This window comes from Felis catus, chromosome D1 (genome assembly GCF_018350175.1).
Source record: "Felis catus isolate Fca126 chromosome D1, F.catus_Fca126_mat1.0, whole genome shotgun sequence".
NCBI lineage: Eukaryota > Metazoa > Chordata > Mammalia > Carnivora > Felidae > Felis > Felis catus.
This window is the reverse complement of record NC_058377.1, coordinates 108,626,770-108,651,780: the sequence shown is the minus strand read 5'-3', so window position 1 is coordinate 108,651,780 and position 25,011 is coordinate 108,626,770. Positions and strand designations below refer to the sequence as shown.

At 58.6% G+C, this 25,011-nt stretch overlaps 3 protein-coding genes and 1 long non-coding RNA gene across 12 annotated transcripts in view; 3 read left to right on the top strand and 1 right to left on the bottom strand.

Annotated features, from left to right (window-relative positions):
• Positions 1-11,804, top strand: part of LOC102901440 — a 33,385-nt gene extending 21,581 nt beyond the window's left edge. For 2 of the 6 annotated variants that reach the window (XM_023240072.2, XM_045039565.1), the window contains 4 exons: positions 8,774-8,995; positions 9,267-9,381; positions 9,696-9,866; positions 11,258-11,804. The gene's annotated coding sequence lies outside the window, so the exon portion shown is untranslated. Of the gene's footprint in view, positions 1-8,159; positions 8,287-8,773; positions 8,996-9,266; positions 9,382-9,695; positions 9,867-10,260 lie in introns of all 6 variants that reach the window. The other 4 variants (XM_023240075.2, XM_023240073.2, XM_023240074.2 and 1 more) reach the window with 4 other exon arrangements.
• Positions 10,594-22,880, bottom strand: OVOL1 (ovo like transcriptional repressor 1). 4 transcript variants are annotated; one of them, XM_023240070.2, is made up of 4 exons: positions 22,229-22,358; positions 14,878-15,095; positions 12,920-13,109; positions 10,594-12,616 (listed from the first exon to the last, which is right to left on the bottom strand). In XM_023240070.2, the coding sequence occupies exons 1-4, from the start codon at positions 22,326-22,328 to the stop codon at positions 12,321-12,323; spliced, it is 804 nt and encodes a 267-aa protein (XP_023095838.1). In that variant the 5' UTR covers positions 22,329-22,358; the 3' UTR covers positions 10,594-12,320. The 4 variants fall into 4 exon arrangements, with proteins under 4 accessions (XP_023095838.1, XP_006937595.3, XP_044895497.1 ...); XM_006937533.5 differs by lacking the exon at positions 22,229-22,358 and adding an exon at positions 20,634-21,385; XM_045039562.1 differs by lacking the exons at positions 10,594-12,616; positions 12,920-13,109 and having other exon boundaries at positions 14,782-15,095; positions 22,229-22,872.
• Positions 15,831-20,604, top strand: LOC123380652. Its single transcript, XM_045039566.1, has 2 exons — positions 15,831-15,960; positions 17,353-20,604. The coding sequence occupies exon 2, from the start codon at positions 18,024-18,026 to the stop codon at positions 18,978-18,980; it is 957 nt and encodes a 318-aa protein (XP_044895501.1). The 5' UTR covers positions 15,831-15,960; positions 17,353-18,023; the 3' UTR covers positions 18,981-20,604.
• On the top strand, positions 22,450-24,781 carry LOC109492205. The gene is made up of 3 exons (XR_002146016.3): positions 22,450-22,586; positions 23,946-24,092; positions 24,501-24,781. It is a non-coding gene; the product is annotated as an uncharacterized LOC109492205 (long non-coding RNA).
• Positions 24,782-25,011: the final 230 nt, after the last annotated feature.

Genomic DNA, 25,011 nt, shown 5'->3' with positions numbered 1-25,011 from the left:
CTGTGCTACTTAGGGACTCTCAGGCCTCCCCTTTACCCTGAACCACCTTCCCTCATGGGTGGTAAAGGAGTTCGATTTCTTAGGTCCGTGTGCCCCGGAGGAGGGGGAGCCACTATACTCCTAAGAGTTATTCACCCACAGGAGAGCCTCAAGGACTAAGCTAACTAAAAGGGAATATGGCATTCATTTGGTTGCCGAAAGCTATTATGAGAAGAAAAAAAAAAATGTGTCAAATCCTGCACCGGGGATGGACGAAGGCTTGGTAGCCAAGGTCTTGGAAAGGACAGAGACAGCCAGCCTTGCAGCTATAAATGGGTCATTTCTGTGTTTCCGTCACCAAAATTTGCCCCTTGATGTCAAGTGACTCTTAGTGTTTGCACGTGCACGTTTATGCTATTAGATGGTCTTCTGAACAATTCTGAGCTTTACGAAAACACTGGCGAAGTCAACACCCAACATTTCCAGGAGCCTGGGTTCCACCCAAGCCTTGCTCAGGGAAGACGGGGCCCTTCCTCATTCCATTCACCATGTGGCTCTCCTGTCATCCTTCTGCCTGGACACTTGCCCTTCCTCAGGAGAGCTGGGCTCCTGCCCAGGCATCTGTGCATGTGTGCGTGCGTGTGTGTGTGTGTGTGCGCGTGTGCATGGGGGGCGGGAGAGGAGGGAGAGGGGATTCTGCTCCTCTTGGTGATTCCACCAGTCACTGGAAGGCTCTGAGCGGAGGCAAGGTGAAGCGACAGTGACACCAAGTGCCAAGAGTGGGAGCTTTGCTGTGGCAGCCAGTGTGGTTTTCTCTTCTCAAATTATAGGAGCGGGAAGGCCTAGTTGCTGTCCGCGGCACTCCCCTCGAGGAGAGGGTCACAAGAGCCTCTAGAGGCTGACTTAAGGTCCATATTCCACTCCGCTCGTTTAGATGAAGGGATTGGCTCTCTGGGAATTCGATACAGAATGGGGGCTTCGAATAGATTTTTAAAATAAAAATCACGGTGAGATGTCTTGGCTAGAGCACGACACAGAGGTCCGGGTTGCCATTTCGGCCCCAAACTGGTCCTTCAGCCTCTTCTGGAGAATAAGCGTGGCCCGTGGATAGGACCACAGGTGACCCCTCCTTGCTGGTGACAGAGAGCTGTCAGGTTACCAGGGCCAACCTTTGCATACAGGGAATAACCTGCTTCGCTTGTTTAAAACAACAACAACAACAACAACAAAACAACCACTGACCCACTTCTCTGTGTTTGCCCCAGAGGCCGCTCCTGACTCAGGGTCCCTGTGGCCAGAACTCCACCTTGTTAAGTCATGGGTCGGGGACTAAGATGCATATTCTTTTTTTTTTTTTTTAATTTTTTTTTTTCAACGTTTATTTATTTTTGGGACAGAGAGAGACAGAGCATGAACGGGGGAGGGGCAGACAGAGAGGGAGACACAGAATCGGAAGCAGGCTCCAGGCTCCGAGCCATCAGCCCAGAGCCTGACGAGGGGCTCGAACTCACGGACCGCGAGATCGTGACCTGGCTGAAGTCGGACGCTTAACCGACTGCGCCACCCAGGCGCCCCCTAAGATGCATATTCTTATGAAATGGCCCCTGAGAGGGACTGGGCACCTCGGGGGGCAGAGAACTCTGTGGGCTGCTGAGAGGGGCTCTCCCCCAGTGCCGCTGGACCTACTCTGACAGCTCTTCCTCAGACGTCTCCCCAGGGGAGGAATATGGCCAGGTTGGTATTTGCCTTCTGGCCAGTGCTTGTCCTCAACTTGGCTGAGACTTCTTCCTTCACGGGAGATAAGGAGGGAATAGATCTGTTTGTCCAGGTGCCACCAATCCAATGACTGTCTCAGGCACATGAGTGTCTTCAGGGTGTAGGATCAGACCTAGTCCTCCCCCGCCCCTCCCCCTTCCCCCTCCCTTCCCCCGTGACATCTCTATTTCTGATCTGGATGTGCCGTAAACAACAGGTTGATTCAAAACCAGGAGGCATTGGGAAACCCTTTGGGTAGGAGATTTCGAAATGAGATTTAGATTAGAAAAAATATAGTGGGGTGAGGCTCTAAGGAATAAAAGAGACCAAAAAAAACCTCCCCTCCCGCCCCCCCCAATCTCTCAGCTGGATAGCGGGGATAAACTGAAGAGCCCTGAAGAGCCTAGAGTGGGGGAGAGGGGACAGCCAACGCGAGCACAAGGCTGTCCCCACCTCTGCCCATCACCAACAAGGAGGCGAAGCCACACCTGGAACGTGTTTCCAGTCTAGGACGCGTCAGCTTCAGCGAGGTGTAGATGGATCAGAGGCCCCCGCAGAAGAGAGAGGGGCCTGGGGTGGGGGCAGGGAGCCAGGTTGGCAGGTTGGCAGGAGGATTAGGAAAAAACTTCATTACAAAAAGATTTGAAAAGTCTTGTTGGGTAATTTAGGAGGGGACGAGGTGCAGCGAGGAGTAAGGGAGCCTCAGCGACCCCGGCAGAAGGGGCAGCCTCTCACTGCAGACCGGTGGGCTTTAGCTCAGGACACCCTGGCATCGGGTGGCTCCAAGTGGCAGGTGCCTCTGACGTGAAGGGCACGGGGGAAGATGCTGGCTGGATCCAGAACTGCAGGAGGTGGCCGTGAGGAGAAGGAGAGGGAAACTGAGGAACAGGGAGAGGAAGATCAATGAGACCAACTCTGAAGAAGGAAAGGAGGTAAACAGAAGGAAAGGCAGGAGGGGCGTCCTAGAAGGAGCAGAAAAGGGAGAAAAGGAGAGCGGAGATTATGCCCCTCATTCGAAGGCCTTGGAGCGGAGCAGCCGAGACTGAGTCTCCAAAGGTGGTCGGTACTCAGAAAGCTTGTCGTCTGACCGGCAAATCCCTCTCGTCCGGTGGGACCAAGAAAGTGGTGCTCTTCGAGGGTGTACGTTTAGCACCATACTGCGTAGAAACCGTGAGCGGCGCTGCAAGAACCAGCTAACCAGTCGCGAACGAGAGGGGTTTATGATTCATGAGCGCGCCAACCGCCCCCACACAGAAGCCATGACTTCCCTGTCTCGTGCGGGGTGGGGACCCACCTAACCGGAACCGCCACCCAGCCTCTCCCAGTCTCCTTAGATGACGAGCTATGGCATCCTCGGTCCACCCAACTCAGCCCCCAAGCATCTTGCCGGAACATCAGTAAACAAGTACAGGTGAAGGGAGTCACAGACCTCTGCGCTTGGTGCCGTTTTCTCCCAGGGCCCAGCACGTGACCGACCCGGGGTTTCTCATCACAGGCTACGTATTCTTTCCTTAAACAGTAGTCAGAAGGTCTCCAAACACCTCCCTCTGAGCTCAGAGTAAGTTTATTTTCTGTTTCTTTTTATGTTCTCTTACCGTGGCCCAGGAAATCTAACAGTTTGCCCGAACCCCGTGGGAACATCATCTTTCCCCTCCGGCATTTCCAGCATTCTCAACAGCCAGCGCAAACTTGACCGTAGCAGTGGGCCAGCCTTCCTGCTCAAGATGAACCAGAGATTAATGTTATTCACCACAACATCCAACATTTGTTTAGGGATTTACACCTCACAGAGCAAATAATTATCTTATTTAATCCTCACAAGAATCCTGTGTTACTGTTACTTCCTGAGTTTCAGAAAGATAACGCATCTTCCTTGGTGCCAACTCGAAGACATAAGAGTCACTCACATCCTCTGACTGCAAATCCTCTGCGCTGTCTTTCTTTCTTTCTTTTTTCTTCCTAACGTTTATTTTGAGAGAGAGACAGAGCACAAGCAGGAGAGGGGCAGAGAGAGGAGACACAGAATCCGAAGCAGCCTCCAGGCTCTGCGCCGTCAGCACAGAGCCGGACGTGGGGCTCGAGCTCCGACCATGAGATAATGACCCGAGCTGAAGTCGGATGCTTGACCGACTGAGCCACCCAGGCGCCCCAAATCCTCTGGGCTTCCCATACAAGGTCGTGGGCCCCGTAGCGATTCCAGAGTAACGTCAGGGTTGTGATTCTGGGATCTCTTTCCTGGCCCCAGCTCTGCACCCTGGGTGACCTCCGACATCAGCCTTCCTCCCACCCATTCTTATGCTACCCCTACTTCCGTGATCACCAAGTGGGAGGAGAATCTCCACGTCTTGGAGAAGAGTGTATACATGCAAATGTATATACAGCAAATGGTTCTTACATTTCCTGTTCCAAAAACTCTTAATCAAAGTCACCGTAAAGGTTTCTTCTCATTACAAAACGAATGTGGGATCATTGGAGGACAAGTACGAAGTGTAGATAAACAAACAAGACAGTAAAATCCGAATTCCACCACTGAGTAATAACTTAGTATTATGAACGCCATGGTGTTTAGTCTTCCATGATTTTTATGGTGTGCACGTGGACTTGTTTGTGTATACCGGAATATAAAATGTGCCTGCCCATAACACTGTTTTGGAATCTGCTTTCTAAGCTTAACATATTGTAAACATTTTCCTGTTAGTAAATATTTTTGTGATATCATATTTATTAGATATATAATATTTCATTATAATTTTTAACGGTAGTCTAGAATTAAATATCTAGATTGTTCCTAGTTTTCATTATTATGACCAGTTTTATGATAGACTTCTAGGTCTGATTTTAATTTTCATTTCCTTGATTATGAACGAAGCTGAATTTTTTCATACGATTTTTGTCATTTGGAGCTCATTCACAAATAGCCCATCCATACTATTAACAGTTTTCAGTGGTGTGTATTTTCTTTTTTTTTAATTGGTATGTAAGGACTCTCTATGTGAAAGCTAAAATTTACATTGCACTTGAAAAAAAATTTTTTTTAATGTTTATTTTGAGAGAGAGAGAGAGTGAGCAGGGAGGGGCAGAGAGAGAGAGGGAGAGAGAGGATCCGAAGCAGGCTCTGTGCTGACAGCAGCGAGCCCCATGTGGGGGTCGAACTCATGAACCGTGAGATCATGACCTGAGCCGAAGTTGGACACTCAACCGACTGGGCCACCCAGGCGCCCCTACGTTGCATTTTAATGCACCATTTTGAATTTGGGTACATACCGATTTCCCCCCACCCAACTCTCCCAAATGGACCATAGATGCTTGGCTCTTTTTCCTCTACGTTTTCTTTAACAAATTCCACCCTCCCTCCCCCCAATAAAGCCAACTTTGTAAAGCTCTCCTCCCCCAGTGCTCACCCCAGAAGCACTCTGGCCTCCTTGGGGAACACCATTCCTCCCTGTGTAGGCACCAATCCCGGTAAGGATGGCTTCCATCCCTTCTGCCCCGACTTCCAAAACCTCACTGCCTCCTCCCCTTATACCGGCCTCTGGCTGGGGGTGGTGGTGGACCCCCAGAGGCTCTTGCATAATGCTTCAGAAAACTCCGACACGCGCCTCTCAGAACCCCTCTAGAACAGTGGAAGAGAACGATCGAGCAGGCGTCTTGTGGGGGAGGCGGTACTAGTCAGGTCTGTCAGGGCAGGAATGTAGAGAACCCCACTCTCGGAGGGCCCATCTTGCTTCCGAGCAGGGTCCTAATGGCAGGGGTGCGCTGGCAGAGATCCTGCGGTCCTCCTCCTGAGTCCCAGGCGGTCCGTTCCTTTGCCCTGTTATTACCGCTGGCAGGTTTGTTTGTGCCTCTGGCAAAAGGGACACAAGTCCTACCAGTTCTCCTGGTGTCCTTCAGCAACTGGCCCGCCCTGCGCCCTGCGCCCTGCCCTGTGCCTGTGTGTGCGCATGGGGAGGAGGAGGTGCCCAGGCCTGTTACCTGGAGCACCCCCCCCCCCCCGCCAGAGGTGGGGGAGGCCAGGAGGGGGCTGAGCAGGAGCCGGCCGGACGAGCCTAGGTGGTGAGGACGGGATGAGTTTCTTCCCCACCAAGATCACTACCTTGGAAAACTGGGACCGTAGGGAGGAGGTCAGGGTACACTGCGGGTGGGTGTTGGGAGTTCACTTCGGCGCTCCTGTGGGTTTGGAACGCCGTGACCTGCTCTCACTCCCCTAAGTGTCTCCCCTCCCGCCCTTTCTCCAGGGTTGGCCTGTTTGGAAGATAGCTGTGGCTGTGACTTTAGCAGGGACAAGCCACCTGGCATTTCTGTGGGAGGAGCTAGACTCTGACACCCTGGCCCCCTTGGTCTCTGCAGCTGGGCTTAGGAGTTTCCAGAACTACCTTTTCTTTTTTCCTTTTCCCACACACTTTCTGGGAAGGCAGTGTGATGCTCTACGGTGAGAGCCTAGGGATCTGGCCAGGAGTCAGGTGGCTATGATGACCTTGACAGTATGTGACCTCTTTAGGCTTCACTTTCCTCTTCTGGACAGAAAACAGTGCCGACCTTGGGGCTGGTAGGTGGGCGCTCAACCTTGTCCGGGTTTCTCCCTCCTTTTCCTTTTCTCAACCCTATTGACATGGGGGGCACTGGGGAGCTTCAGAGATCTGTGCTCCAGGGTGGGGCTCCGAGGCAGCCCTTTCCTGCTGTCCTCAGTGCTCACCCACTAGTGCGGCTGTCCCTCCCTACCCGCCCCCCCCCCGCCCCCCCCCCCCCGCACGGACTGGGCCACCTCCGTGGCCCAGAAGGTGACCTTATTCATCTTTGCAAAGCCAATGTGTCAGCACAGTGCTTGACACAGAGTGGGTGCTCAGGGTCCAGAGAAGTAGTAGAGAATGGGAAGGAAAACCCCTCCCGTTTCATAAACATGGAGAATTTGAGAGACAAGAAAGCACCCTAGCTTGAGAGTCCAACCAACCTCAGGCTAGAGCCCGGCCTCATCGCTTGCTGTCCATGTGACCTTGAGCAACATATTTAATCTCCTTGAGCCTCAATTTCTTTGTCTAAAAATAGGAACAGTAATAGCTACCTCCTGGCGTCACTGTGGGGATTAGTGATGACGTCAGAGGGAAGCGAAGCTCGAAGCTGCCTAGCGCATAGTAAGAGCTCACTGGATGGAAGCAGTGGTTAGCTGCTGTGCAAGGACTGTTTACGCGTGTGCCTGAAGTGAACGCCTACTCCGAGAATTCTGGGGTCAGCAGGGAGTGAGTGACACCCGGCCTTTCCAGGTGCCCTCGGAGCCTCTCTCGTTTGGTCTCCCACCCGGAATGCTGCGGTCCCTCTGCTCTCAAGGATGAGATGGCCGCTGTTGATGCCGACGGGCAGTGTGGCCCAGCAGCCTGGCACAGAGCAGTCCACCCTGTGGCACTTGCTGTCTGCCCCGGGGCAGCCCCGCCCGGGGTTTCTGCTCTGCAGGGCGGGGGGTGGCCACCCCTTAAGCTTGAAGTCAGAGCTGAAGTCTAAGGGCTGGCGGTGCCCCCGTTTGAGATCCAGGCAGGTTACACAGGGCGGCTGGCTCCCCGGCCCTCTCCTCTGAGCACATCGGTAGTTACCTGGTTGGTATTTTATTCTACTTTGAAACGTCGATCAGGGTAGAAGTTCTCAGCCCATTTACACAGAGAGAACAAGGGAAGAACAGAGGAAATCTGTCACTTGATGTCCAGCTCTTATATTCAGGAAACAGAACCTGGAAGATCTAATTCTCTATGTACGTCCCTTGCCCAAGACCAGAATCTGCACATCTGCCAGCCTCCCCTGGGGGATGGGGGATGGGGGATGGAACATCAAAACAGACTGTGGAAACTCGGGAAGGGGGCTGTGCGTGAGGAACGGAGGAGGGCACGTTGGTCTTGGACGCGAGGAGGGCAGGACATCATGGAGTCAGGTGTCCCGAGGGAGTGGCCTGGTTCTGGGTGGCCCTAGGGGATGGGCGAGGGCCAGAGGCAGTGAGAAGGGGTCTGCTTCCCCCAGCAAGTCCAGGTCCCCATCACCTCAATCCCAGAGTATGAGACAGCCGCCCCCAGCTGGTCTCTTCCCAGTGTTTTCTGTCCCATTCTATGCTGTTCACTGGCGTTCCACCCTGGCTCTGCCTTCCTGGGAATGGTGAACAGGTTTGGAACTCATGACCGCTGTACCTTGGCCCCCCACCTTTTAGAATGTCATGGGTAGAGTCCTGAGGATTGTGTTGTCCAGCCTTCAGTCCCATGATGCAGTCCTGTTAGGAATTCCTTACAAATGGCTTCCCGGCCCTCCAGCGACAGTGTCTGGGGCTCCCCTCCGCTGCCACCCCCCCCACCCCATGCGGCCACCTCATGGCTAAGCCGTGCCGGGGCTTGGAAGTCTTGCCCTCCCTGCAGTGGGGTCTGCCCCCGCCTAATCCTCACATCTTGGCCCAGGTTCTGCCAGCTGGAACCACCCGGGGAAGCCCTCCCTCTGCCCCAAGCCAGTAGCTGTGTTGCCGGTCTTTGCCGGCCGCCGAGCGGCTTCTCACCCCTTCTGGCCTCCTCGTCTCCACTGCAGTTTGTGAGTTTTTTCAAAGACTTTATCGAGATGGGGGCCTAGAGACACAGAGTCTTTCTACCAGAATGGGACTCTCGAACTTAGGAACCCACCTCCCTTTAAAGATGAGGAGGCTGAGAGGCGAGGTCACTTGCCCAGGGCTGCGCAGACAGCACGAGACAGGGCCGGGCCTCAGACCCCCCGACCGGTGAGCAGCCCAAAGTGGAGGGAGGCCGTTCTGGTTGTTGACGCCACACTTGTGACCTTGTCCGAGATCACATTCGCTTTTTTGGGGAGGGCAGCCCCGTCTCCCCATGGATGTGTTGAACTTTGTGGCAGCAAAAACCCCTAGTTTACAACGTTATCTTCTTCTGGTTATAAACGTAAGATATGCTCATTGTAAAAAAAAAAAAAAAAAAAAATAGAAAACACATAAAAAGGTATAAACCTTCCTAGCACTTCCGGTTGTTAGAAAGTCTTCCCACCCCACACTCGTCTGCTTTGTTTTCAGCTCTGACCAGAGGACTCCACTTCCATCCTCGACGAGGCCATCTCCCTGGGCCCCGGGCAGCTCTCCTGTCGGAATCTCACCTTCTCATCAGCTCTTACTGGCACCTGGGGAGGGGTTAGAACCTGCCTGTGGTGCTGCTGAGGACAAAGCAAGCATCCAGATTGCTGACGGAAATAGAGAGACCCTCTGCCCACCCCACGGCCCACACCTCTTCCCTTCTGGGTGAGACCCCCACTCTTCCCTCCCCCCAAGCACCTTCCCCCCCCTCTTTTGTCCTCTGCAGATCCCCGTTTTTCCAGCCCAGCCGGGGCTCCACTTCTTCCAAGAAGTCTTTACTCTTTCAGATGCAAAAGACTCGTTTTGGGGTTTCCCGGCATTTGTAGTCTGGCCACACGTGTGTCCCTGGTTATATATTGACTCCCACTCGTCTCTTCTCCCTGCCTGACTGGGGCCCGTTTCCCAGTCAGCGGAGGCCCCCTACTTTTCCTTGCAGAGTCTGGAGATCATCATGGGCCCTCGAACTGGGACTGCCTGGCCTGATACTGCTACGGAAGGGCTCATCTGAGAGGTGTCCCACCCTTGAGTTCTTCAAAGGAGTGGGAGAGAAAGTAAAGGCTGGCAGGGGGCCCCAGGAACATTCCCCCACCCCCATCCCTGGCTTCCTAGAAGCTTATCCCCAGCTCCTCCTAAAGTTGACACAACAATTATTCATCTGGGTTCCCAACAATGGGTTCTTGCTCATCTCGGGACAGGGAGAAATGGGATTTGGTTGGCCTTTCACGTTTGGAGGTTTCTAGAGATAAAAACCCTCTGTGCCTGGCTATGGAAAGAGCCACAGGGAGGGTTAGGGGCCCTTCCGATCCTCTGGGCTTCTCCCAGGGAGCCTTACGCGTCGGACCCACGTTTTCCTTTCTCTTCACAGCACCGAGGTGCTCTTTTCCCACCTCCTGGAACATCACGTCAAAGGCCCACGCCTGGCAGCCGCCCCCTCCTCGTTGTCCATCTAGCAGGGAAGGGACAGGATGGAAGAACACTGAACTGGGACTCAGGGACCAGGTCCCCAGAGTGATCGTGTCTCCGCAAGCGATCTTGGGTAGGTGACGGGAAGGGCCCCTTCATCTCAAAGTCCCGGTCTCATTTGGATTGCCTAGAGGCGCACGCTGCCTCCTGGTCTCCGTCACAGCAGAGTGCACCGTGCTTCCGAGCACAGCCCGAGCCAGGCTGTCTGCTCCCAGCCCAGACCCACTCGTCGGTCAGGAAACCTTGGGCCACCACCTACCTTCCCTGCCAGTGGTGGTAACAGCACCTTCCAGACGGTGGCCGAAAGATCAAGTGAGCGCGTGTGCGTGAAACACAAGTGTGCCCCGCACAGAACAAGCGCTGTGCAAATGTGGCCGTCCCTATAGCTAGGTGTCTGAGCCGGAAGATGACATGACCTTTGTGCCCTGTCATTTGGGATCACGGTTTTCCTTCCGTGGTCCTGGCAGGGAACTGGGAAGAGAAGCCGAAACGGGACCCCGAGTGACTGCACTGGCCTGGCGGAGACCCACGTCAGGATGTGGGAGTCAGGCAGGTGAGGCGAGCTGAGAGGAAGCCCGGCTGCCACAGCCGAGAGCAGAGTCTCAGCCCAAGGGTCGCAGGCCTTGACTGCCGAGACCACGGGCAGGCCACCTAATCTATCCAGGCCACCTAGATTCCTGTCTTGACTCGAGGCCTACTGGTAACCATATAAGGGTAGATCTTTGAATAGAATGCGACAATTGTTTTGATTAATTTCCCTGCAGGTGGAAAAAGAGGTCCATGGGACAAAAAAGCAGAAATGCAGAAGACGAGAATACTTTGATTTTAATAGTTGGGGGAAAGTTATAAAATAAAAGACAACACAGAGCGTTAGGACTCCCCCAGATTGCAATAGCACAGGGACACAGAAATACAGACGAAACAGGGCTTCCAGATAATGTTATCTCACACTATTTAACTTCCAGAATACAGCAGTTCCCAGACACTCTAAACTAAAGCAGTCTCCTGAAACGATCTGTACACATTTGGAGGGAAGTCAGGGCAGCCCGCCTCCCGTCGGCAGCCAACGCTGGTGCTGCCTACGGTGTGGCTGCGCTGGGCGGCCCAGCCCGCCGTGTTCCGCGGACCTCTTTCGAGTCTGCCTTCCCGTTCTTCTGCAGGCTGGCTCCACTCCTGCCCCTCTCTCCCTTTTGACCCACGCCCCTTTCCTGTTTTCAGCAGGAGGCACAGCCAAGCCGATAGAGCCTGGCTGATACCCTCGATGGAGCCAAGCAGCCCCAGGACGGCTCTGTCCTTACATGCTCACAACCCAGCCTAGCCACATGAAAAACAGTCAGAAAATCGGCTACAAATATAACTTGATAGCCATCTAATACTGTCCTCCTGAGAGGTTTCTGATGTGTCTGGTTATTATTCTCTGTCCCCCCCCCCCTTTTTTTTTTTTTTTTTTTGCTGCCGTCCTAGGGTTTTTCACTCAACCAGGAAAAAGGCAGGCCTTGCAGCCTGGCCCCATAGTCTTCTCAGTGTCTCAGACAGTGGACCCGGCGCATCAAAGACTCCTCGCTTCCGCCGGGCTTCCTCCTCGAGCCGCAGCTGGGCTAACTCGGCCTTCGCCATGGTGACTATCGTTCCACAAAAGGAGGTCTGTTAGTAGGAGGCAAGCAGGCTCTCGGGACCCCCCAGGCTTGCCTTGAAAGGATGTGGGAGGGAGGCAGGGTCTCGGGGGGGAAGGGAAGAGCCAGTGTGATGCGCTACCCCAGCCCAAGGGGAAGAACAGAGCGCAGCGCATTCCCCAGGCAGGGCCGGAGGAAAGTCTCAGGTTAAACGTCTCGGGAGAACCAAGGCACAGAGGAGGTGTGAAATGTCCAGGATAAATAGAACCGCATGGGGAGGGAGAAAAGCCAGCTCCGTCCTCTCTTAAAAACAGCCGCCATCGGCACCAAAAATATATTAATATCTGTACATGTGTCATCTTTAAAAAAAGGAAATAAAACTTCCTTGGCACCTTGTAGTGGATTTCCTAAAAATGAGGTGATATGTGGAAAGGCCTCCTGTGTGCACACGCGGGTTTGCAGCTCCGTGTGGGGAGGGCAGAGCCCCCCACCGCGGCCCTGAGCGTTAGATCCCCCCCCCCCCCCCACCAGGCAGCTGCCAGTTGTGCAGGGAGCTCTTTACTCTGCGGTCCTCGCCCGGCGGGCCCCGCCGCTGCCCTCCAGAGGGCAGAAAGGGGATCCTCCGCGCCTCCTCTGGGGGAGGGAAGTCCCGCCTCTAGGTGTGCCCTCCTTCAACCTGAAGGCAGCCTTGGCCTCACGGCCGCCCCGGACTCACACGCGTCTGCCCAGGCTCGGCCCGGCCTCTGCCCGGAAGACAGAGACGCAGCCGCGAGCAGAGCTCACTCGATGTGGCGCCTGAGTGAGCCCGTGTGCCGGGGGGCTCCGGTGGGCCCCATCGCCGCGTCCGGCAAGGGGTGGCGGCGGGAGGACCGGGCCAGGCGGCGGGGAGGGGGGCCCAGGCCGGGCGGCACCGCTCACAGGTGGTGGTTGCTCTGTAGCAGGGAGGTGACGGTGCTCTGCAGGGCCACGGCCACCTTCTTGGAGGTCTTGCGCAGCAGCGGGCTGTCGGGGTGGTGCTCCTTCAGGTGCAGGACGTGGCCCTCCTGGCTCTCGGACGTGCAGCCACACTCCTCACACACGTACAGCTTGGCCCGCCGCTCCTTGTATGCGTACTTCTGCTGCACGCCGTGGATCTTCTTGAGATGAGACTCCAGGGAGCAGCGCTGCGTGAAGGCCTTGTCGCACAGGCTGCATTTGTAGGGCCTCACGCCTGCAGGGACGGGGCGGGGGGGGCCGGTGTCAGGGTCCCGACAAGGAGCCCGCCGGCAGCTTCCCTGACTCAGGAAGGCCGGGCCACCTGACACCGGGGAAGAGGAACAGAGGAGGCCCGTCCGCCTCCGGCTCCCCGAGTGGCCTCACCGATGGGCTGAGGAGGACCTGGGGCCCGAGCTCCGGGGCGCCCCTCCGAGGCCGCCCCGTCGCCGAGGCGAGCGGGCATCGCCACGGTCCCCCGCGTGGCCCTGGCCGGGCAGAGTCTGGGTGTGCTCGCTCCCGGCCGAGGGGCTCCTCTTACCAGTGTGGGTGCGGACGTGTCTCTTCAGGTCGAATGTGTCATTGAAGCCCTTCCCACAGTAGGTGCAGAGGTGCCTCTTGACGTCATTGTGACACTTCATGTGGCGATTCAGCATGCGCTGGTAGGTGAAGGCCTTCTGGCAGATGTGGCAGGTGAAGAGGTCACCGCCGGCACTGTCCCCGAGGGTCACCTGCAGGCGAGGACGGTGTTGGTGACAGGTGACCGGGAGCCGTGGCTGCAGTCCACACAGCAGGAGGACACAAAGCCACCCCCGCCTCCCGGGGGAAGCCGCGCTCCACACCTCTGGGCCCCCGGGCCCGCCGTGGTGGGGCTGGAGGGCACCTTGGGGTCAACGGTCGGGCCTCCTGTCCGGTTCCCAAATCCCCTTTCGCGGTTGCCGCGCGGCCCCTTTACCTCCTCGAGGGACGGGCAACTGACTACCTGTACAAACAGCTGGTTCGCCATCACCTGGTAGAAAGGTGAGCTCCGATCTGCGGCTCTCCACCTCTGCCCTCTGACCTCACTCTCCGAGGGGATGTCCGCCGCGCGGGCCCTACGGCAGCCCCCCTCGGCCCAGCCTGGAGGCCCCCGGCTTTGACCCGAGCCGGGCCCACCACAGCATGACTCGAGTCCCTCTGCCTCCTCACGACTCTCTTGCTTATAAACCCTTTCCTTTTTCTTTTTTTTGTGATTACGGAAAACCTCACACCTCCGGTGTGGAGACGAGTGCCTTAACTGTCACGTAGGGCCGGTCTTGCTTTATCCTTCCCTCCCAGCCTCCCCCCACTGCCCTGGATCATTGGGAAGAAAACCCCGGCCACCCTCTGCTCCCCGGGCACCTGGCCAGCACCTTGGCCAGCACGGGGAGACGTGGTCTCCACCCTCCGCCTCGGTTACCGTCCGGAGGCTGGTCGTGCTTTGCGGGCGGCCCGGTTGCCGGCACCCCCTCCTGAGCTCCCCGGGCACCGGGTCACCCCGTCACCCCGCACCTCCTCCTCCACCGCTTCTGGCACTGGGGCGATGCCGCCTGTTGCTAGCTAGTCGAGACCTTTTGGGTCAGGACTCGCTCCTCCGGCACATCTGCCATCCTGGGCCCTCTGCTCTCTCTGCACCGCCTCCCTACCCACCAGGATGCAAGGGATGGGAGGGAGGCCCGCGAGGGCTCAGGGGCACCGCACCGGCTCTCTGGCCAAGCACCCAGGACACGTGTGGCTGGTGTCCCTCTAGTTACACACACTTGGCCCCCGCAGGGAAGAGAGGAAGGACCAGCATTGCACTGCCAGCTTTCTTCGGCCCTTTGGCACAGAGAAAAGGGCTACCAGAACCCCGCCACTACATCACCGCTGGCGGGTGCTTCCGGATCCTAGAACTTTCAGGAACGCGGGCCTAGCCAGGGACAGCCCTGCTGTCTGCGCGCTCCTCGAAAGCAGGGGCCCACGCTCCTCACGGCCCCCGCTGCTGAGCACAGCTCCCCAGCTCTCGCCCCAGACACCGGGCCTCATGCGGAGGGGGCCGGAAGTGGCACACCCGGGGAAGGTGGGGGCCGCCGGGCACAGGCCTCAAGAGACAGTTAACCACCAGGTGGACTCCAGAGCTCACTCCGGATGCGGCCCGGATGGGAACCCAGGAAGGAGAAGGCGCTGAGCCGGGCTCACGTCTCCATGGGACTCGCTTTTCCTGGGACTCGCAAAGGGGCGGCTCCCCTTGAGGCCAGAAACAAAAGGAAACAACCCCTGGAATGGCCTCCAGAGGGTGGGATGTCTCTTGCACCCCGCTGCTCCTTCTCAACGTATGACACTGTCCCATCTGTGCCTTGCTGGGTTCACTTCTCTACGGGACCCTGGACCCAGATGCAAGGCCAGCTACTGCCTAGGTCTCATTTGTGCCACGTCTTGTGGGCCGGACACAGGACTATAGACAACGCTCCTGGTCCTTGGAGACAGTGTGAGGGTCGGTACCTTCATTTTGGTGCGCAGGAAGCCGTGGTCTCTGCTCTGGGGGTCTGCCAAACGACTCATGTCATCAGAGGGCAGCTGGGCTACCACGCAGGGCCCAGGGGCCACACTATAGCTGGAGTCCCGAAGGCTCATGTCCAAAACCAGGGGGCAAGACGGGGGTTCAGCCACTGACGGCTCTGGCTCCCGGTAGGGCTGCGGTGGGCAGAAGCCCAGACTGACTGCAGAGAGAAGAAATGCCAGGTGAGGGGCTTGGTGGGGAAAACAGGACCCTGTGGGATTTCAGGAAGGTTGCCTGGCAGCGGGCTGCCCCTTGCAGGCAAACGGCAGAGCAGGGCTGCCCCCGGCCCATACATGCTGCGCCTCCCTCCCGCCCCATTAAGGTAATTACAGGGGACGCCGGCCAAGCACCACAGCCCACAGGCCTGCCCGCTGAGTAATTTGTGTCTTAGCGGAACTGGGAGGACCCGACCTGCCCTGCCAATTATCCCTCCAGAGTTGCCTGCCTGCCCCACCTGGGCCAGTCCCTCTGGATTCCGGGCCTCATCCACGCTCCTGCGTGGACAAGGGGCACCACTGGAGGCCCTGGGCCCAGGGGTCCACCCCTGCCCCTGAAGGGTCCCTGGTGGCCTGAGCCACTCTGGGCTGCTTCTTTGGGCTGCTGGCCTGGGGCGGCGGGGGGTGGGGGGTGGGGGTGTTGAGTGGTCCTCCAGGCTGGCGGGTGTCGCTGTTGCCAGCCATCAGGGTTCTAGGCTCCCCACTCCCACTGGCCAAGCTCGGCAGGCAAACAGGCCAGGTGAGGTGGGGCAGGGAGGAGGTCAGGGAGCAGCAGGTGGATGCGGTGTAACAGTCTCCTGGGCGGCCTGCCCGGCGGTTGCGCAACCCTCCCCTACAGCAGGGACCGCTTGCTTGCTCGTGGCACAGCGAGGGCTGGGCTCCCAACCTCCGCCCTCCGAGGCGCCGATACCTGGCAGTCCTTTGACGCGGCCGCTCCCCACGGCAGACACCTCACACTAAACGGGGCCAGAGAGGCTTGGCTCCAGTGCGGAGTAGAGAAGACGAACGGCTGCCTCAGTGACACACAGGGTACGGGTCTCAGAGCCGACAGAGCTGGGGCAAACGAGCTCATGTTTTCACTTATCGGTATCTTTCCTCCCAAAAGGCTAAACTCTATTATACAGTTGACCCTTTAACAGTGCAGGGGATAGGGGCCCTGACTGCCACCCCCCCCCCATACGGTCAAAAGTCCGAATAGAACTTTTGACTCCCCCAAAACTTAACCACTCATAGCCCGGAAGCCTTAGCGATAAGAGATACAGTTGACTAACACACATTCTGTAGGTTACATGTATTATAACAATAAAGTAAGCCAGAGGAAAAAAGTGTTAGTAAGAAAACGGTAAGAAAGGGAAAATGCAGGGGCGCCCGGGTGGCTCAGTCGGTTGAGTCCGACTTCAGGTCAGGTCACGATCTCGCGGTCCATGAGTTCGAGCCCCGCGTCGTGCGCTGTGCTGACAGCTCGGAGCCTGGAGTCTGCTTCGAACTCTGTGTCTCCTTCTCTCTCTCTGCCCCTCCCCCATTCATGCTCTGTCTCTCTCACTCTTAAAAATGAATAAATGTTAAAAAAAAAAATTTAAAGAAAGGGAAAATGCATTCACTGTACTGTATTTATCAGAAAAAAATCCACATAGAGGTGGGCCCGTGCAGTTCAAACCACATTGTTGTTCAAGGGTCAGCTCTGCTTAAAAAGCCCAAAAGCTAGGAACATTTTCCAAGCTTCAAAAGGAAAGGTCAAGAAGGGTAAAGGAAGGAAAGGATGAAGGTCTTCAGGGAGAAGGACTCAGGAGGCTGAGTCAAGGTCTCAGACATGAACAAGGCCCTCAGCACCCCCTGCCCCAGAGCTGGTGAGACAGAGAGGACCAGGACCCAGGGAGGGAGGGGTGGTCCCAGGGCAGGAGGGCCACTGCCCTCCCTCCTTCTCCCGGGACACCGCAGGCAAGGCTGGAGGTGGAAGGCAGAGGAACGTACTGATGGAGGCAGGGTGAATATGAAAGCACCCAAGTTTCGGGAGAGGCCCCGGCTCTCGCCCCCTCAAAACACAACAAAGGTCTGACAAGGGCAGAATGTGCCCGCCTGCCGCCCAGAACCCGTTCTGCTGGCACTGGCGTCTGCCTGTCCAGGGGACTTTGATGAGCCACCTCATTCCGGGAGTTGATTCACCAGTACCTGGCCCTGGCCTGGCCTCTGAGCTGGCGTGGCGCCTCTCTCTGGACGCCGGGAGGCTGGACATCAGGCCCGAGCTCTTGGGGTCCCTCCGGCCTGCCCACAGCGCTGGCTGGCTGTCTGTGTGCACAGGAGGGGGGGCTGGGGGAGGGCAGGGGTGTGTCTACCCCTCCCCTTCTGATGCCGGTTTACCAGCCACCGGAGATCTTGGCCAAGAACTCAAAGCTGAATGACAATTTCCATTTCTCAATCCAGGTAGAGACAAACAGAAACCTCTACCCTCTTCTGTCTCTCGGTATCGCATAGCCTGAGCGAGGCTCCTGAAAGCTGGAGCCCGGCCACACCGCCTGCACAAGGAGTGGCCGAGGGAGGAGTGACGGCAGGTGAGGGCTAACCAGTTTGTTCGTGCTCAAAGTGAGTTGTCACTCTGGCTCCCTTGCTCCACCGAGGGGGTGGCGGTGAGGTGTTCACGGCTAGGGTTCCGAGGGTCCAGGCCGGTTTGGGAGAACACCCGCTTCCTGCCCCCGCCTCTTCCGTTCCACAGAAGCCTGGCAATGCTGGTGCCGGGGAACTGGGGACAGGGAGCGAGCCTGCCCGGTCTGGCCTCGGAGCTGCCTCTACCCTGAGCCAGGGGCAGGGGAGGCCGGACGCACCGCCACTCGGCTGCCAGGGTGGGGACGTTTGCCTCATCCCATCCACCCCGCCAAACCTGTCTTCCCGCCACCCCCGGGAGCATGGCCCTGCCGCGGCCGCACGCACAGGGCGTGCTCAGGGCATGCCGCTCCTGTCACTGGGTGTCACTGGGTGGCCGGAGACAGGAAGCAGAACTGGTCGGGCCCTGCTTGTGCTGCTCTCTGTCCCCTAATTAGACGTTTCCGGCAAGGCGGCGGCTGTGGCTACTCATCGCCCGCCCACAGCCGTGGAGAATGGCGAGGCCGCACCAGCCTGGCCCTCTCCCTACTCCTTCAGGGGTTCGCGGGTTCCCCTCGTGTTGGCCCAGCTCGCCTCCACTGGATGATGCCCAGGGCCGGGCCGGGAGCAGCTTGCCACCCGAGGCCCTTCTCCTCCTTCCCCCGGCAAGCCCCGCCTCCCTCAGACTGAGAGCTGCTGGCCAAATACTGGACAGAGGGCCAGGTCCTACCCCTACCCAGCAAGGCCTCAGGTCGGGGCCGGGCACGGGGCCCGGTGCCGGCTCCCCAGGGAGAGCAGGTAAAGCAGATGTGAGGACCCAGCCTCTGACCACACGGGGGCCGGTGCTCGTGCTGACCCGGGGTGTGGTTAAGTCAGCTCTGAACGGGCAGGGACAGTGTATCAGCACGGCCCAGGTTGGTGTTATCAGGGAAGACAGGAGTCCCCCGTGCCCCTCTCCCCCGGCCCCAGCAGGTCAGCTCTCGATGCCCGAAAGGCAGCTAGTGCCAGCCAGGTGGCAGAGGCGGGCGGCCCTGGAAACGCAACGGGCCGGTTGCTCAGGCCACTGTGCCCACTCTGAATGCCAAGTTTTTCTCTCGGGCGGTATCTTTTCCCCCTTTCCCAACTGCCTGTCGTGCCGTGGCCACAGCGACGCTAACACGGAGCACCCGAGCCCTCACACCAGGGCGGATGGCCCCGACCGGCCGCGAACTGTGCTCCCCTGCGCGTCCTTGCCGCCCTTCTGGCCACCACAGGGCCGCGCGCCCCTGTGGGACACCACCCTTGTCAGAAGCAACCATCGGCAGCGGCCACCCTCCGCTCTAGTCCTCCCTGCGCCCGGAGGCCTTGCCCTCACCTGCTTTCTTTCTGGGACAAATGGTCTGGCGGGAGTCTGCCTCGGGTCACCCCGGCCTGGAGCGGTTTGGCAGCTTTGGGAGACGGCGCCCCATGGGACAGCCAGGAGCCCCATCTAGGCCACCGCCCGGGCCCAAGTTGCTCTTCTGTCTCCATCCACGTCTGGCTTTCTATGCTCTCTGCCTCGCTCCCTGGAGAGTGTGGCAGACATGTCCTTCGCTGCCAGCACTTCCCAGGAATGACAAGAATGATCCTCATTGGAGGCCTAATTTCCCCCCACCCACACACATATACTCTGGGGCCCGAAGATGACCAAGAGGCCTGTCCACCGCGGCCGGCCAAAAAGCGGCTCCCTGGGACAGGCATGTGCTGGCGAACTGGCAAGATAGACAAGAGAGGCCCCAATGCGGAGAAGGGGGTGCCTGGAAGAGGCCCTGGGACACCCACATCTGGGAGCACCTCATTACAGCTGCTAGGCTGTTTCCGGGCTCATCTCTCTACCCTCAAGTACCTTCCTGGCTTTTCGTTGGTCCTCAGCAGGGGCTTGGCGTGCGGGGTTTCCCCAGCATCCCCTTCAGTGCAAGACATGGAATTCGGGCCCTGGGTACAGGTGCTTGGGCTTCTCCTCAAGAAACCAGCATTAGTCCCAGCACATTAATACTGACACTACAAAGGAGAAACGCTGGGGCCGGGGGAAGTGAAGGGCTCAAGGCCAAGCTCTTGGGCCCAAATAGGTAGCTGTTAATCTCCCTTCCACTATGACCGTTTAGCCCCATGTGCCCACTTCTGGGCTTTTTCCTCAGCTTTGGAAGGAGAGTGAGGCCAGGGAAAGGTTCTGCCCTGGGGGTGGGAACTTCTAGAATTGTGTCTCAGGGAGAGAGGCTGGAGTGCTGGTCAGACTGGAGCCTTGGGCCTTCAGTCGGTAAAAGTGCCTCCTTCCAGGCGCTCTCTGATGTTTTAAGGGTCTCAGAGGGCCCTGGCAGGAAGGTCAGACCTCAAGTATTTCACTATTCCCCAGCGTCAGCCCCCCCTCCCCCAGTGCCTCTCACAGTGGGAATGGGGTCAATGCTTAGCTGGTCACAACGTGCTGAGTCTGTGAGGTGGGGTGAAGGAAACGTGCCCAGCCGGCTCCTGGGGTCATGGTCGGCTAGTGATGGAATGGCTCAGCCAGAGGACAGGCCACCACAAAACACACTCCCCACTCTCCAGCCAGCTGAGGCACCCAAGCGTGGCCCGAGAACATTCCCTCTCTCATTTCCAAAACCTGTGGGAAAACTCTCCAGTGGGCCACATGGCCTTTAGAGGCTAAATTAAGTGCTTTGCCTTCTACCCTTGGCCTCACCCCACAGGACTCTCCCTCCCCAAGACAATGAGAGCAGATTGTCACCTGTGCCCTCCAGGTTTCGACCCCCTACCCAACATCTGGGCCAATCCCCTCGATCCTGTGTGAGAGGCCTGCACATCTCCCCTCACCTGGACAGCAGCAGCGGGGGAGGGGGGGGCGGAGGGGGGCACAGACCACCCAGAAGCCTTCCTCATCACCCGCTGGGACAGCCCCTGGGGAGAAGCCTCCCCCACCACTCCCACTATGGCCACCAGGACCGTGGTGGGGAAAGGTGGGGAAAATCACCAGGATGCAAGGAAGTCAATGATTTGAACGAACGGAATTTCTTTGTCCTTTGTAAAAGTCAACACATGATCTGTTACTGATTGGGATGTGAAATAAAACTAAAAATAACAGCACACCGAGTCTCCTGCAAGGCTCAGCTCACCTTTCACACAGTCCAAGTTCAGTTTATCAGATCCGAAGGAGCAGCTAAGCAGCAATGCAAACACAGGTGAGGGAGGAGGCAGGAGCGAAGAAGGGGGCTCCGATCCTCTCCCCTCCCGGCCCTTTGGGGGTGGAACAGCCACCAGGCCAGGGAACTTGGGCAGGCAGGAAGCTATAAACAGCATCCGGGGCCCACACCCTAATCCACCTCAGGTGAGCCGGCAGCTCACTTGCCTTTTGTCTCAGTTTCCCCTCGTTTTAAGGAGGCCATAGAAGCAGCTTTAAGATAAGGTTAAGCTGGGAAACATCCCCAGCGCCACAGGCCATTGGATCCTGGCAGATCAGGCCACAGAAGTCTCATCACTACACCCACTGTCTCCACCAATTTCCTCAGGAGAGAAACTGAGGCAAGAGCCCTTCCAGGGCCCCTCACCGCCCTCATTTCACCACTTTCCTACAAGGCCTGGGGCGGTGCCAGGGAGCCTGCAGATCAAGGGTCAAAGTCGGTTGGTTAATTACAACCTCTCCCCCCACCCCCTTGGAGGCTCCGGGCAGGGTGTGGGGAGGGGGAGCTCGGAAGGAAGCTGGCTTTGTCCTGACCAAGGGGGGTGGAGGAGGACAGAAGGCACGAAATTGTTCTCAAGGCTTCCAGAGGAAGATGCCATTCGAGAAACAACTCGGCTTACTCATTCAAAGTTGACTCCGACGCTGTCAAGGCGTCTTCCAAAAACAAGCTGGGTGCACCAGCTCCCCCCACCCCGCCCCCGCCCCGGGGCCTGGTCCCTCGGCTGTGGGATGGGCTCCTTGCCACTCACACTTGCCACTCAAGTGTGTCCTCCGCGAGGCTGAAGGAGGCGCGTTTCTAATAGCGGTGGGACCGGATCCCACCTTGGTCTTCAGGACAAGCGGGGTGCGGCCGGGCGCCTGCCCCACGGTCTCCGCGAACTCTGCGGGGCAGCTAGCCGGGAGCCCCCCTCGGCTGCCCGACCCTCACCGCGACCTTCCGGCCCGCAGAGGACGAGAGGCGGCTTAAACTGCGCCTTGTCTTACATTTCGCACAAATTTCGGCAGAAACTCCAACTCGCTCCCTGCCCCCCCCCCCCGAAGTGGCATCGCTCCAGTGCCCTCCTCCCGCCTCATAAAAGTCCCGGCTTTGCGGATTTACGACGTGAGAGTGGAGGGTCGCCTGAACGGTGACACACCCCGTTGCCTCCCCTGCGCCTCGGCTCGGGCCGGTGGAGGGGAGGGCGGCACCGCGCGGGGCCGCGCGCCTCGGACCCGCCCGCCCCCGGGCCAGTGGCGGGGCCTGGGAACGGCTCTCGCCCCCTCCCGGCGGCCCCCGCCCCCACCCGGCGCCTCCGCCGCCGCCCTGCCCTCCCCTCCCCTCCCCTCCCCTCCCCTCCCCCTGAGCCGCGGGCTAACGGGGCCGCGGCCGCTTAAACATTAAATCGGGCGCCCCGGCTGCGCCGGCCCCCGGGCGCCGCGTCGCTGCGCCCCGCACGCCCGCCGCCCGGACGGGCCTCCCGGCTCCCAGCCCCTCGGGCGCCCCGGGCTCCAGGGCAGCGGAGGGCTCGGGGCCGCGGAGCGGCGCCTCACCTGGCACGTAGATCTCGCCGCGCTCCTCGTCGGGGAGCTCGCTCCAGTTCCTCTTGCACGTGGAGACGCACGGCTTCTTCACCAGAAACGCGCGGGGCATTTTCGAACCCTGCTCGCCCGGCACCGTCCGCTTCCGTAACCAGAGCCGGGAGCCGTCCCACCTTTCCCGGGCCGAGCCGGAGGCGGGGGAGGGGAGGGGGCAATTCAGGGAAGGAGTGGCCCAAGTGCCCCGGCGTTCCTCGGGGAGACCGTGCCCGGGACGGCGCGCGCCGGTTTCCAACTCCGCGGGGCCGTCGCCGCCCTCCCTCGAACGGAGGCCCTCGCGGCCAGGTGCACCGGGCGGCGGGGACAGCGGCAGGTAAGCGTCTCCCGGATCGACTGGCGTCCCCCGCGGCCGCTCGGGAAGTCTTAAAGTGCGAGCCGGACGGACGGGTTCACGCTTTATTGGCTCGCGGCGGTGTGTGTTGGTGGCTGGGGCGGGGTGGGGGTGGGGGGGTTGATCTGAGCTAATTAGCTTGGAGTATCCCGGCGAGCGACGGCGCATGCGTTGGGAAATAACGGTGACAACCACCTATTTGTTACCTGTCGAACCGGTTTCCATTCCGCTGCGGGTGAGGTGGCCTCGCGGCCTGGGCGGGGTGGCCGGGCGGGGGCGGAGGGGGGGGGGGCGGCGCAGGGCACCCAGCACCCGGCTGCCCCGCCGGCCGCGCCGCCGCCCTCCAGGGACCTCCCAGCCGGGAATGCTGGCGTTCGCAGACGGAAGCTTCGGAGTTTCGGAGGGAGCAGAGGATAGGAGGGGGCAACGTTATTTGCACCGGCGCTCGCACGCTCCGCGGGTGATGAAATGGAACTCGCCCAACGGGGCCCGGGCCCGGCCCGGCGCGTCCCGGCGCCTGGGGAGGCGCGAAGCCGTCGGGGCGGGAACGCGCGGCCCCGCCCACACTTGTTGAACCGGGCCTGGGCCCAGGCGGCCCGGTTCCCGAAGGGCTGGCTGAGCAATTCGTGCTTCAGCCTAGAGGTAATCGCCGGGCTCCGGCTCCGTGCGGGAAGGCACGCGAGGCCCGAGTAGCGTGGGGGAGGACGCGGCCGCGGTGCAAAGCGGAGAGTGCCCTCGGAGAGAGCAGATCGGCTCATCACTGCCCAGAGCCCGCTTTCTGGCCAGGGAAGTGCGGAAGGCTTCGTGGAGGAAAGGGCGTTTGAACCGCTCTGAGTCCACCGAGATCCCGAAGGACCCCAGCGCCTTAGTCACTGGGGCTTACACACCAGCAGACACCCTCATCCTGGTCCCAACTGGCCAGATTTCAGTGCAGCCAGGCCGAGGCCCAGGCCCTCTGGAATCAGACCCAGTCTGCTTTGCCTGGTTGCAGCCACTGCAGGCAGGGAGCTCCTGTCTGCTTCCCCCCCCCCCCCCCCCATAGCCCACCCTGGGCGGAGGTTCAGCGTGGGACACACACCCTCCCCCTCACCCCCCAACCATTCATCATGCCCAGGCTTAGCTGGAGGGAGGCCCACCCTCAGAGCCCTTGTTGGCTTGTCGCCTTCGGTGTTAACTGTGGCGCTTTGGCCCCGGGCCATGGCTGGGCTTCTCTTATCACTAAGGTCAGGAATGGGACCCCTTCCTCTTTTTAGCTCTCCTCCTACCCCCCTGTAAAATAAACATTTCAGAATCTCTACCACACATACACCTTTCTCACGTATTAAATGTTTGCTGGAACAGGTTAAGAGGAAATGAGTCTGATAAATGAATTCACTCTATTCAAAAGCCAGAAGTCCAAGAGGAGCAGACCGCTGATGTCCGACTTCCGGGCAGGCCCTGTACATTGCCCCGCCCCCACTCCGAGGACTTTCTGGGAGCACCCCCTAGGTGAGCGGGGAGAGTGTGGACTTCAGGAGCAGATAGGCCCCCTCCCTCCCTCCCTCGTGGGGCCTGTGAGCTTGGCCAAGGGGCTTTCCTCTCCCCGCCTGTTTCCTAATGTCTATCACCTGAGAATCCTGTCACCTGCCTCCTGGGGTCACTGGCCTCTGGCAGGCGGTACTCTTAGCGCCTTCGCCCTCCTCTCCCAGGGCTCTGCCTTCTTGCAGCCCAAAGGTACTTTGATAGTCCTCCCCTCTTACCTGCACCCTTGGGTTCAAGTGACATGACTTGAGTGCCGGCCGCGGACTTAAGCCTTTGAGTAAATCCTGGAGAAACATCATTGACCAACCCTGCCTAGGAGGTAAATTCAGCTAATGAACTCAACAAACACTTACTGAGCATTTCGGTTGTTGCCAGACCCTTACAGGGGCTCGTCACCCAGTAGGTGCTTCGTGGAAACTATGACGAAGTCTTCACCGATGACCCTGGACACGAGAAGCATAGTCTTTCTCGTGGAAGGCGGGGCGGGGCGGGGGGCAGTGAGGAACAACTCAAATGTCTCCACTTGTGAAAAGAATGTTACACAGTGTTTGGAATGTGGCCCCGGGAGGGAGGGATATTCATCCATGGTTTCCGCTGCCCTTTCTACAACTGTTGCTGGCACATAGTGGATTATCAATAAATATTTGTTGAATGAACGAATATCTGGTTTTCTTGACTCGTGGGACCCATTCAGCCTTTCGCGTTCCAACTCTTGGTAGAGGCACGGATACAGAGCAAATTTATCATAAGGAAAGCGATGGGGCAGGTTCAGTGATAAAAGGCTGTCAGGGAGAGAGAGAGGGTGGTGGGGACCATGGAGAATGTGCCTCTCGGAAGGGTGTAGTAGCAATCATGTCATTTGAGCAGAGAAACCCGCTGTGGCCAC

Excerpts from the sequence above, each read along its gene's own strand:
- LOC123380652 (XM_045039566.1), top strand. The coding sequence starts at position 18,024 with ATGGCGAGGCCGCACCAGCCTGGCCCTCTCCCTACTCCTTCAGGGGTT.
- OVOL1 (XM_006937533.5), bottom strand. The coding sequence starts at position 20,817 with ATGCTGTTTATAGCTTCCTGCCTGCCCAAGTTCCCTGGCCTGGTGGCT. Across the intron at positions 13,110-14,877 it reads TCCTGCGCACCAAAATGAAG|GTGACCCTCGGGGACAGTGC; the intron begins GTACCGACCCTC and ends CCTCGCCTGCAG. Across the intron at positions 12,617-12,919 it reads ACACGTCCGCACCCACACTG|GCGTGAGGCCCTACAAATGC; the intron begins GTAAGAGGAGCC and ends CCGTCCCTGCAG.